At 39.1% G+C, this 13,335-nt stretch overlaps 1 protein-coding gene across 1 annotated transcript in view; it reads left to right on the top strand.

Annotated features, from left to right (window-relative positions):
• WDFY4 (WDFY family member 4) overlaps nt 1-13,335 on the top strand; it is a 197,140-nt gene that overhangs the window by 105,269 nt on the left and 78,536 nt on the right. The window contains exons 39-41 of the mRNA XM_004680667.2: nt 5,487-5,564; nt 10,236-10,442; nt 11,771-11,822. Coding sequence (XP_004680724.1) covers nt 5,487-5,564; nt 10,236-10,442; nt 11,771-11,822 — 337 coding nt within the window. The remainder of the gene's footprint in view (nt 1-5,486; nt 5,565-10,235; nt 10,443-11,770; nt 11,823-13,335) is intronic.

Genomic DNA, 13,335 nt, shown 5'->3' with positions numbered 1-13,335 from the left:
CAAGGTTCACTATAAAATATTTGTCTTTAAACATGAGAATCGTACTTGGAGGACGAATTAGCACTGCACCGACAGAGACAGCAGTGATTCGCACTCCAACGCCTTCCGCGATGGGGCTTTGGTGGGAGGGCGGTGAGCTTTTCTTTGCTTTTTAATGGGCTCTTTATTTTTGAATACTTTTTCATAGACTTTCCTCTTATTGTTCAGGACTGCCATATGAATTGTTTCCTTTAGTGCTGCTGTAAATACGATGGTGCATGGCAGATATATATTTGTGCATTTAGCTTATGATTTCCTTGGGATAAATTAGTAGCAGTGAAAATAGTGAGGCAGAGGATTAAAATCAGATGCATAGAGTGTCAGCGGTGATAGAGATTGTGCAGATGAAGATGTGGCATTCTTCATTACTGACTTTAGTCCCAGACCTGGCGTTTGATGGATGGCTAGAAAGGCCAGGACCTGTGACCGTGATCTGGCACCAAGTTTCTGAGCTGCTGCATTCACTTGTTGGTCCTTTTCAATTTTGTAAGGCCGTGCACATGTGATTACAAGACTAATGAGGCTTTAAACAAACAAGTGTAATGACAATCATCAGCGGGCAGCAGGCGCTTCCTATGGGACAACTTAGATAGGAGGGTCACCAGCAGCTGGCCAGCCCCAGGGGCGCCCCTGGCAAAGGTGGGCACCACAATCCGTGCTCAGCTCTCTTAGAGGTGACCCTCCATATCATCTGTCCCACTTTAAGATCTGATCTGTGGGATGAAGCCAAACCCTTTCCTAAGGAGGCCCTGGGAGAGCAGGCACCAGCTCTTTAAACCAGATCTGCTTTCCCTCAAATCTCCAAACAGCCTTTGGGTGTCCTTTGTTCTACTTCATAGGTTCTCAAACTCTTTAATGCACAGTTGCTAAGCAAAGGCTATTTAGCTCCAATAAGTGATGCAGAGCTCTGCTCTGAATTCGTCCCTGACCAGTGTGCCACATTCACTGCTGTCCAGGCAGATGGGCATTCGCCCTTGAATGAACCAAATCACCTTCTTCCTGTTTCCATTCCCGGGTGAGACAACTTTCCAGGTCATGAAAACTCTCAAAAGCCAAAGGGAAAGTAACGTTTGCTTAGCGCTGTGGAAATGAATAGGGTGGAAGAGATGATATGCACGTAGCAGCAGAATTCAAGGACTCATCTTTCAGTGCATTTCCTGTATTGATGAAGTCACTGCTTCCCACTTGTCCTCACTTAACTAACTCCTCTATAAAATGGGAATAATCATAATATAGATATGTCAAGAAGTTAAGGCTCCAATGTGATATTGCATAGGGAAACCCCTTGGCTATTTGTAAAGTGCTGTGCGCACATCAGTAAGTTAAATGCAACGTTGAAAGAACAGCTCAAGGAATAACAAATATTTGGATTATCAATACCCTGATAATGTGCCCTGGATCAGTCCCCTCCCCATCCTCCCAATGCACAATTCCAAACCTCCAGCATTCAGTTGCAGACTCTACTCAGCCCTCAAAGGACTAGACTGCATCCTCTGCTACCCTGAAAACCATCATCAGGCGTGATCCACTTCACTCTCCAGTGTCCCGATTTCAAATTCTTAGACATCTGCTCCATCCTCAAGTCCTTCCCTCCAGCTGCTGACCACGAGGAACCTCTTTCCTTGCCCGGGTTGAGTTTCCACATGGGCTGCTTATCTTACCCCTTCTCTTTTCTCTAAACCTTTGTCAGTGACCTGTCTCTGCTTGGCAGCCTTCCCCTCTCTACTGAAAATCCTTTCATAGAGCTTGCTGAAGTCTGCCAGCCTGAATCTCCCTGGTCATATTTAATCCCCTGGGTCCACCCATACAAGAGCTATTTGCTATTTGACAAGAGCTGTGTTGTGTTCATGGACTCCCCAAGAGTTCTCTTCTGCTACATGTCTCCAAAGCACCATATTATAAAGAAGCCTGGGCTTTTGCCTTAGATGTAAAATTAGTCAAATTTGTCAGCATTTTATGTCACTTGTGATGCTTATCCTGATTGCTTTACTTATAGAATTGTATAAATATGCAACCACAATATTAAGGAAAATTTTATAAACAAAGAAAGGGGAAAGAAATGAAAAAGAAAGAAATCATGTTATTCCCTTTTCTCCAAGAGAGTAACTAGTGTTTTAAAATTACATTGTTTTCATGTTTGTTGATAATTCACTTTGTATTTTATTGAGTTTAACAAAGAACTAAGTGTTCAAATTACAGATTCAAGAATTTTGACTGAACGTGTGACCACCACCCAGATTGAAAAACAAAACATCAGTGACAACCCAGAAGGACCCCCACTCCATGTCCCTTTCCAGTTGCTGGTAAACCAGCTACATTTTTTTTTAATAACAGTTTATTTTTACATCATTTTGTACATTTTTTTTCCATCTCAATTGTAATCCCTGTGGGTTTCCCATCACCAAGTCACCCGTGTGCCATCACCATAATCCCGTGCACTTCCCTCCCCACCCCCCCGTTTTTGATCCCATTCCCCACTCCACCCCCGCAAAATGTCTCTGTAAACCAGCTACTTTTCTGCCCATTATTATCATAAATTTGTTTTCCACATTTTTACTTTTATATAAATATACAAACATAGCAATAATCTTATTTCTGCCTTTTTTTTTACTCCAAACTATATTTGTGAAATTTTTCATTGCATGAAAAATTTATTTTCATAGAAATAAGACAACAGTTTTCAAACCTTTTGGTCTCAGGACTCCTTTTCCCTCTTTAGAATTCCAAAGAGTTTTTTTTTTTTTAAATGTATATTATTATACCTATTGATATTTACCTTACCATAAATTAACCAGAATTTAAAAAATGGTTCTTTGAAATCATTATGTGTAACATAAATTGCATTTTATAATGAATGAGTTATACTTTTCAAAAAATGTGAAAAGAGGATTCCTCTTTTATGTTTTACAAATTGCTTTAATATATACCTGGCTTAGTAGGAAACAACTGGATTCTCACACCTGTTTTTTTATTTAAACTGTGATGACTTTATTGTTTTTTCTTCCCTCTCACAGATTTGTGATTGAGGAGTAGTTTAAAATCCTTTTCAAAAAATTATATTCTACACCAAAACTCAACAAATAGTAATTCCTTGCAAATTACTTAGAATCTTAATCAGTGGGGTTTTTGAACTCTGTTACATGAAAAAGTATTGCTTTAGCTTGCACTTTTTTTTTTTTTTTTAATTGAGACAGCACTGGCTTACAGACCATATGTGATTTAAAGGTATAGGTTCACATCCTTCAGTGAATGTCATCACAGCGTGCCCATCACCAGCCCACTTCCGTCCTCCACTTCAGCTCTCTGGGCTCCTGTCTCGTACTTTGAACATTTTAAGGCTTACATGATTTTGGAACATGCATGTAGCATGCATTGAGAACATTTGTTCCCTGCATTAGGGATCTCCTAAATGTTGTCATGTTTGATAATCTAATATGGAAAAAACATGTTTATATCACCTCCAGTCTTATCAAAAAAATCTTCATCTGCTGAGAAACAGTCAGGTTCATGGAGGGAGATACATATGTTTTCCAACATTCTGGTATTTGCCTGAAAGCTCAAATTTTATCTCTAGCAACAAATACCACCATCTGTTTTATTGGAGATGGCAGATTCATTTTGTTCATTTTCAAGAAACTATCTGATAAATACTTATCTTAATAACAGTAACTTTATCAGTTATTTCTCATAAGAAATGATTTTCTATCACAGAAAGCAACTTGTATAGCAAACAACTCTCACATTTATTTGAGTGCTTTTCCCTGAAATGTGGGTTTTGGCATTCTATAGTGCTTTATGCTCACTTCCCATCTTATAAAGACTGTACTTAAAGTCAGACTTAGAAAATTAATTATTTGTATTGTTTCACCAATGACATCCTTAAGCAAAAAGGTGTTGTTTTAATCCTGTTTGAACCCCTGGTGGTGAGCACACGTACGATGACTACTGTGCAGTTTGCGCCACTGACTTGGTTTGGGCTTTTACACTAATTTTACTCATCATTGCTTGTGAGTGATTAGTGCAAATGTCAGCATAGTGAAAAGAAAGGAAGATGTCCTAGTATTTTATATGGGTTTGAGTTCCTGTTCTCAGGAACTTGTGGGTGTCATGGACCATCATTTAAGAATCATCACTATAGACTATTGAATATATTGTCCAGACTATACAATTTACTTACCAGTCTATTACTGGAAAATAGACATTGCATTGTTCCTAGTTTGGAACTATTTTAAGCTCTACTGTTCTAAACATTCTTTCAATTACCTTTTGGAACACAGATATACTTGGGAATATTTAGTTTGGTATATATTTATGAATAAAATTGCTGATGACTGGGTATGCATATATTTAATTCACCTTTTAAGATTTTACCAAAGAATATTACAAAATGGTTGTATTAATTAGCAATGTAAGAGAATTCTAGTTTCTTTAATAATCAAAGCATGATATTACTTGCCCACTAAAGATGTATATTTTTAAAATTCCACATATAAGTGAAACCATCTTGCATTTGTGCTTCTTCTGACTTTGTTTAGTATAATCTCTGACAGCTCCATTCATGTTGTTATGAATGGCAAGATTTAAATTTTTAATAGCTGCATAGTTTTATATATTTTAATTTGTATTCTCAAGATAATACATGAAGTTGACCACTTTTTCATATGTATATTTAGGCATCCTTTTTAATGAACTACTTAGTTTTTTTCTTTTTAAAAATGTTGATGATTTTCTGTTTTTTTCTTATGATGGATAGTAGTTTGTATATTCTAGTTATGAATATTTGAATAGTAAATACAAAACCCTCAAAGACTTTTTGAAAGTGAAACAATTTATTTTTAGAATTGTAGGGTTACATGCAGTTTTAAGAAATAATAAGAGAGAGTTCATGTACCGCTTTCCCCATGGTATCTTGCAAAACTATACTTCACAATTAGTTCACTACAGGAACCCTCATGTTGTTTCATGTCCCTTCCTATCCCTGCAACTTAACCTCTCACAGCCACTAATCTTTTTTACTATTTCTATAATTCTGTTATTTCAAAATATTGAGTGGAATCACAGTATGTGACATTTTATGATTATATTTTATCACTTAGTGTAATTCTGTGCAGATTCATCCAGCTTATTGCATATATCATTGGTTCATCCTCAGTAGCACTCTGCTGTGTAAGGCAGATTATCTAAACCTAGCTTTCTTGTTATTCTTGGGAGGAAGATATATCTTGTATTCATCTAACTCATCATAGCTGGAAGTGAGAGTAACCTAAACATTTGAGTGTTTATGGGAGTGTATTAGCATACATAAAGTCTTTATTCATGAGATTGAGATTGATTTCACCAACAAATCTTATAACCATTATTTCCTCTGACAGTTGTTCAGGGTAGAGAAGTTCATATCTAAAATCACAACTGTCATGGAACTGTGACATGTTTTCTCTCTCCTCCAGGATTTTGTGTCATGTATTGAAAACAACAGAAGGAGAGGACAGGAACTATATGCATCTTTATACAAAGATCACGTACAGGTAAGAAGTAAAGCTGAAATAATACTACCCAGCTACAAAGATTAACAAGCATGTAAAAAACATTTAGTCCGGGCTCTCCCTGGTGGTGCAACGGGTTTAAAGCACCACATTATGAAGCTCTGTGAAGCCAATACAGCATGAGTTCGATCCCCAGCCAGGGAGCTGACCCACATGGCGTGGCAGACCTCTCCAGACCCACCTGCTACTCCCCTCAGCAGTGTATTTCAGTAGATCTGCCTGTTCTGCTTCCCACTCTATCTCTGGTGAATCCTCTCACCTATCACACCTCTGGCTTGCTCCCCAGTTCTATACCATAAATAATTTTTTTTTAAAGTCTAGTTAGTGGCAGTGAGGCAATAGACATCCCATGTGTGCCCATTGAATAGCTAGGACTTTGAGCTTTAGTTGGCATTATTGTCCTTAACATTTTAAAAACGATTCTTAATAACAGAACACAATGTAAAAATTAAGTATCAGAACATAATGTATAGTATTATAACCTCAATCATAATTACTTTACAACTTTTCTGTCCCAAAATTTGCACCAGGTATAGGGAGGCAGAGTTAACAATGGTGATACTCAGCCTTGAAGGTTCGTAAACTCAGTAAAGGGACCCAGTAGAGAATAACCACGAGGGTTCAGGAGCAGAGATTTCAGGATCAACTGGTTGTGTTCTTTGCTATTGGGGACGTTATCAGCGGATAGGACTGGCTTCCCCAACTGCACACGCACAAGCCCTTTTAAGTTTGGAGAAGGGCTCCGCTGTGGGTCTCTGCTCCGCCAACATTGCACCGCGCAGCTGGACAGATGCCTTGCTGGCTTATTTGGGTATTATCTGTGCCACTGGACCAGCTCTTGCACATACTTGTATTCACTGACTTCATGCAGGTCTGGCAATATGACTAATAAATGCAATTGCCTTTGGGAGGTGGTAAAATGAGTTGTTTAAGATTGCATCCTTTATTTGTGGATGTCTCATCACACATGTTCCATTCAAGTCAGAAGATGTGTTTATCTAATTTTTTGATCAGTATCTAGTGAAGAGTATGACTGTTTCTCTTTATATGGTTGGGAGAGCTTGGGAGATTTCATTATGGCTAGGAGAGATGAGCTTTGTGAGTTTTTGCTGAAATGTGTGAAATTGATAGTCCATGCAGGAAGGACTTGGTGAGACTCTAAGCTCAAAAGGAAAGAGTTCAGCCTTTTAAAACCTAAGCCGCTCGTTGAGTTCTGAAAAACCCTTGAGAAAAGTTGCACATTTTTTCTGTGATTGAGATATTTTTGGGGAAAAATCAGCATGTGGAGGCTAGACCATCAGAATACCTTCCAAGTTTTTAAATATTTAAGACAGTTTGTTTTGATGGCTAAAAGAATGCAGATGCAATCACTGTCTGCTGGACAGAATGAGGCCTGGCTCATGTGCTCCAGTTTTTTAAAGACCAGCACGCCATCCCAGCACAGACCCCACTCAACTCCCAAAAAAATCAAGTGTGAGTTCTGGACAGAAATTAAGCTTGTGAAATCTGCCAAGTTCTTTGAGGACAGCTAATCCCAGCAGGACTCCCAAGAGGTTCTAAGAGGGCTGGCATGGAGAGATCCAGGGGCAAGTCTTAGGAGACTTATTGGTGCAGCTTTTCTCCAGAACCAAAAGATCACTGGAGGTGGCAGGAGCCTAGACATGACAAACATTCTCAGCTCCCCAGAAATTAACCCGACATCATCACCTCCCATCACCAGCAGATCGTGCCGTTCTGATAATCGATTCCTGGAATGTCTCATCACTTTAGAAGCACTGGTGACAACAGTTCCCTCTACACTAGTCCCACCCAGGTTACCCTTTACCTTTTCCAGGTTATATTTTTTTTTTTTTTTTTTTGTGGTCCTGTGCTCTGGTTTTGTTCTGTTACATTCCCAGACCATCCTTCCTGCATTTTCCTCTTCATCGTTTACATAACTGACTCCGTCTGCCACACTGTTTGTAAAACATACAGTCTTTGCTGGCTCAAGCTCTTTAGCAAGATGCCTGCTTCCCCAGAAATGGCTTTTCTTTTAGTGTGTGAGAGACAGTCTTCGTCACAGCCTCATGGGCTTTTTGGGGCCCATTTTTTTTCAGTCTCTCTCCATGAAGTTTTCCTGTCAGTTCTTTCAGAAACAAGTGTCAAAAGTACAAATCGAACTGACTAGCAATAAAGGAAATGTTTTGTATACTAAAATTCCAGGGAAAGATGAGTTTTCAGGAAGAGCTGGATCCAGTTATTCCTCTAAGGAATCTGTGCTCTCTCACACTCTTTCTCTTACACACACAAGTACACTCACTCACTCACTCACATAAAAACAAACGTGTGTTTGTTTAACCTGCTTTGAGGCACCAGGACACGTGCATAAAAGGGTATGCAAATCGGAAGTGAACTCATTCACTTTCCCAAACTATTCCCCAAGTTGTTAATCCTGGAACCAAGCAAGGAACCATTTTCTCACTTGCACCAAGGCACCATCTCCCATCAAAATGGCATGGGTGGAGCATATGTCTGCGTAGGGCACTTCTCCTGATTCAGCTCAAGATGCCTGAAGCAAGGACAGGCAGCCCTGAATACTGGGACAGCACTCTTCTGCATTGTCTCTTATGCATGGGATCCAGGGAGAAGCATTCTCAGTCCTGGAGCATAAGGCTCACTAGTCCATCCTCCTACCCACATTAGAATTAGTCAGTCTTGGGTGACATGTTTGACCTTGCAACCAGGACTGAGAGTCAGTTCCGTCCAAGCAGAGGGACTGAAAATAGGGAAGGGTTGGTTGTTCAGAGGAAAATCTCAGTGATGCTACCTAAGAGTTTCTCTTCAACCAAAAATACAGTTACAGCTAGCACACCGGAACCTTTGTCTCTGATTCCCCGGCTCTGAGCTGAAAAAGGACCTCACCTTGAGCAGAGCCATGGGCATCCCAGAGCAACTTGTAGGTGTAGGAAATCAGGACTTGTGCTTTTTTCATGATCTTAAGTCCTCTGTCCATGGACTAAACAATCATGCAGCTGGTGCATCTCTCTGGCTGTGGATATTCGACACAGTGCACTTGCCCTGTGATCAAGACTCAGGCAGCTGCACCTTCAGGTTCTATAGGAGGAGTCTTGGGTGGAAGGAAAGTTCTTAAAAAGTAATTTGAAGTTTGGGATTGCTTATCCTCACCGAAGCTCAGTAAGTTACTACAAACACAAGGGCAGTCATCCATCAGAGAGCTGAAATATTTTCCCCAAGCAAGTGTTCATTCATATAACCAAATCCCTGTAAAAGACTATGGACAGCCATTATTTTTCTAGAGTTCCTTATTATTGGAATACTGTGTAAAGTGTTGAAACTGATTTGGATATGAATTTGAGGATGTGGAGAAACAAAATAAGGCACCTAATAAAACTCTTGAAAATATCATCTCATTAAAGCCTTACATAAACCCATCGTTTTATTATTATGATAATATTATTAGTCAAATTTGACTGATGAGGAAATGGAAGTCCCTTTAGATTAAAGTGCTAGTGAAGACCAGAAGTGTGATGATAACCTGGGTTCCTCTGATGCCGGAATCTACATACTGAGTACTGTGTCATTTGTCATGATTTTCAAGTTCTGAGAACAACACTTACCTACCCCAAAATAGCCCATGTTTGCAGGACCTATATCTAATGCTGCTAGTTTTTGAGGGAATGCCAGAAAATATATTGAGTTAATACTAGAACGCCCCAGAAAAGCAGACTTGAACAAAGTCTTTGGATCAACCGGGCTGATTTTTAACCTCAGCTCAGGCCCCTGTGATCCTTGGAAAAGTCACTTCTCCTCTCCCCAACTTGTTTGTTGTTGTTTTTTACTGAGGTTAATAGAAATTGCTTTCTTCTGGTGCTGCTGGGTAGAGAAAGCAAGATACAAAAGCAGTTTAGGGGTGTCAGTGTATTTCATAAAACGGTTAAGTTTCACTCTAGCGGAAGATGTAACAGGTACTGCATAAGCAGGCTAAGGATTTTTGGCATCAGATGGGGTTATTTTCATTAAAATAAAAAATTTTAGCTTCGGTGAACATTGCAGAATTCTTGAACATTCAGGAATCATACAATATTAGGACTATAAAAGCCTTTTGGATTAGAAAAGTCATCAAAACCAAAGTTCTTGTTTGACACTTGGAGAATATGAGGTTCAGAGGCAAGTGACAGGCTCCCAGCTGCCGGCAGGTCTGCTAATTCCCAGTGTACCCCTAGTCCAGAGGGCTGGAAGGACACCTGTATAATCATTTTTGCAACATAGGGGCTGTAGTAAAATTCCCTGTCCATTTTGGAGGCTATGGAGGAATTCTGCATCTATTCTATAGAATTGCTGTCTAGGCCACTCAGATGATTAGTGTCAGGGTTTGTAGGACCTGCAGCTCTCTGTCCAGTACACAACTCTGAAGGCCACAGACAGTGGTTTTTTCTTTCTCCAAATGGATTAAATGGTCTCAGGTTGAGAAAGAGGTTTCTTCTCCTAGCCTGGCCCTGGTTCCAGAGAGTATGGATACACCCTGAGAATGGTCAAGACTGACTAAATGAATTATTCTCCTCTAACATTTATGGGGGCCTGTGTCCCCCAGGATGTTTGTTCAGGCCCCTGAAGGCATGTGTTCAGGGGAGACATTGCACTTTCACTCTCCAGAGGCAGAGATGTGGCAACATCAAGGCAGCCAATGCGTGGGCCCATATTCAGGAGCAGCTTTTTGGGGAGCTGGGCCTGTGGGGTCAGAAGACAGAAGCCCCACCCTGCTCCCAGTGGGAACTGGACTGGAGAGAAGGACCTGCTCGTATGAAGAAACGCATCAGGTGCTTGTCTCCCCTGGAGACCTCGAATCCAAGAAGGTTCAAGGTAAGAGTTGGGAGAAGGAACGGTATTTCTTGGCAGACGCTAGGGAAGGGTCTCTTCAGCTTTCCTGTCAAGTGCTGTTTTCATCAGGACTCTTCCTGTTACTCTTTGAGAATGCTTTGGTGTGGACAATTAGGAGAGAGAATATGCAGTTAAATACAGAGGAGTGTTGTGGTTTGTTCTTGTTATCACTCAACAGAAATAATCACGAGCTCAGTCAGGTACATAGAAAGGGTGTTTAACTATAGCCTACATGAACAGGTGAGAGGTTCAATCTCTGGTGTGGGCACTGATGTTGCCAGTACTACACTGACATCCACAGAAGTCCAGTGGCATAGTGTGGACACCAGTGTTTGGAAAAAGCTATGTGATGGTTGTTGTCTGCTTAGCAAATTGTCACCAGCAGTCATAGCCAGCACTGTTATATTATTGTATAAGCAACAAGTTTTACAATTGAAATATTTTGAATTCAACTATTTCTGCCAGCTCATGCCAGTGACCCACTTAGTACAACACTGAAGCAACAGAATGTGGGCCCCTCCCCCAATATTGGCCTATGTGTTATCAAGCTTATGTTTTTTTGCCTTTTGAAGGATAGAGAATGTTGGACTCACTTGGCACTGAATATGGAAAATATGTTAATGGTTTTCTGTGTCCTCATCAGACTACCCTCATTTAAGATACTCTAAAAGGATAAACAATGTGATGCTACACATTTCCTTCTGCATGTAACCCGAGTTCCATGTTGGGTTTGTTCCCTAGTCTGAAAATCTAGAATCTTTTATCCATGCTAAATTCTTTGTAACACCTAATAAAAAATTAGATTTCATTTATTCAGTAGACACTTGAGTTTTGAATGCACACTCAGGAAACATCTGGCAGTCTATGTTATTTTTCCCTCAATAGGCTTCTCCAAAAATGGAGGCAGGAGGAATAGGCTGCCTCAGTGCTGGTGACAGAGCCAGAGGCTGGCTGCGAGGCCTGGTCTCTGGCCTCCTGGGCTGTGCAGCCCCAGTCCCTCCCCTGCCTCCCTTTCCTGGGTGGTCTCTACGACCGACATCCAGGATGCTGTCTAATCCCACTTTGGCATCATCTTTGATAATTACTGTAAGTCCTACTTAATGGAAGATTGTGGGTTTTTTTCCCCTTTGACTCAGGAACATTAATACTTGCATTTTATTGTGGTCCTTTAGGATTTAGACTCCCCTTGTATCTGAGTCTTCAGTGTGGGAGTCATTTGAAAGGTTCACATGCATGTGTGTGTGTTTGTGAATTTGTAGTATGAGGGGGGGCAGTCTCCAGGATTTAATTTTTTTCTAACTTTATTTCAGGAAAGCCAAGACCTAAATAGTGATATTTCTCAGACAAAGGCTGAAAATCAAGGTATTTAGTTTTCTTTCAACATATTTTTATTTAATAAATTAAACCAAATATTTGTTTTATCCAATAAAGATATGAAATTGATATTTCCTTCTTTTTGCAAGTCTGGTGTAGGCAGTATTCAGATTTAGCCAATGAGAATTCATTATATTCTAAGTATTCTTTTCATTTATGTTCCCTAGAATGAAGGGAAAACTTATTCCAGATCTAAACACTCCATTAGAGGAGGAATTTTTGTATTCAGATTGTAATAGTAAGATTCTTTTCTTCAGAGAAACTCTCTTGTCATTTTACCAAATCAGGGAAAACTTAAAAGTGTCCCTAAATAATATAAATACATGCTTAGTAAGTGAAGTGAAATGGGTAGGGGAAAATAAGAGAGTTATGGATGGAAAAATAAGACTTTTCCCCTTCAATATTTATCATTTTTTCAGTTGTTTGTGTAGTGATACATGAAAGTTATATATCTATAGACAATTATATATAAATTTATATATATATATAAAATATGTAATATATGTAATTTTCACATATTTAATGTCAAATGTGCACATATTACTCACACTCCACCAAAATTCCTTGCAAATGCCTTACACCTTCCTTCCTGTGTCCATTCTCCCAGACTTCATTCCCCTCTGGTAACCAGTATATTTTTCACTGAGCTTCAGAACTATTTTTTCTTGGCTTTGCCACTGTTTGGCTACTTATAGATTACAAATAATTGAAACCATCCAATGTCTTTCACTTTCTGACTTATTTCACTTAACATCAGCACTTAAAGATCTCTCTCTTCCCACCCTTCCAAAATGAACTTTTTCATCTTTTTTAAATAGTTGAGTCATATTCCATTGAGTATATATTCCATGATTTATTTATCAGTCATCTGTTGAGAGGTGCTTAGTTTGGTTCCACATATTTGACAAAACCTGTTAACAGTAAAACAACTCAATAAAAATTAGGCAAAAGACCTAATAAACACCTCTTTAAAGAAAACGTTCATATGGCCTACAGGCACATGAAAAAATGTTCAACATCACCGATTATAAGCAAATGCAAACTAAAATCATAAGATATCACCTCACCATTGGGAGAATGACATAAATCAAAAAGAATGGGAAAAAGAAATATTGGTGAGAGTGTGAATTGTCACCTGGTGTTGGTGGGAGTGTAATTTGTATGGAATACAACCTAGATGAAAAATAATATGGAGAGACCTTAAAAAATAAAAATGAAAACGCCATATGATACAGTAATACTACTGCTATGTATTTACCCCAGAAAAATGAAAATGATAAGATTTATGCACTCCTCAATATTTAATCCTTTTTACTCCTACCTCTCTGATTAAGAAATAGACAAATAGATATAATTATTTAGCAAACTAAAAAAAGTACTTTGAATCATTTTTAATGTTTATGCTTACTCTTTATTTTTGTAATTCTCACGGGAATTTGTCGATAGGCCAGGGTTCATTTTCTGAGGTCATTTTGGCATGAACAAATATAAACAACACATA

Source organism: Condylura cristata, unplaced genomic scaffold (genome assembly GCF_000260355.1).
Source record: "Condylura cristata isolate star-nosed mole 26May11 unplaced genomic scaffold, ConCri1.0 scaffold00011, whole genome shotgun sequence".
Classification (NCBI taxonomy): Eukaryota; Metazoa; Chordata; class Mammalia; order Eulipotyphla; family Talpidae; genus Condylura; species Condylura cristata.
Note: the sequence above shows the minus strand (reverse complement) of the source record. Positions and strands in the feature narration are given on the sequence as shown.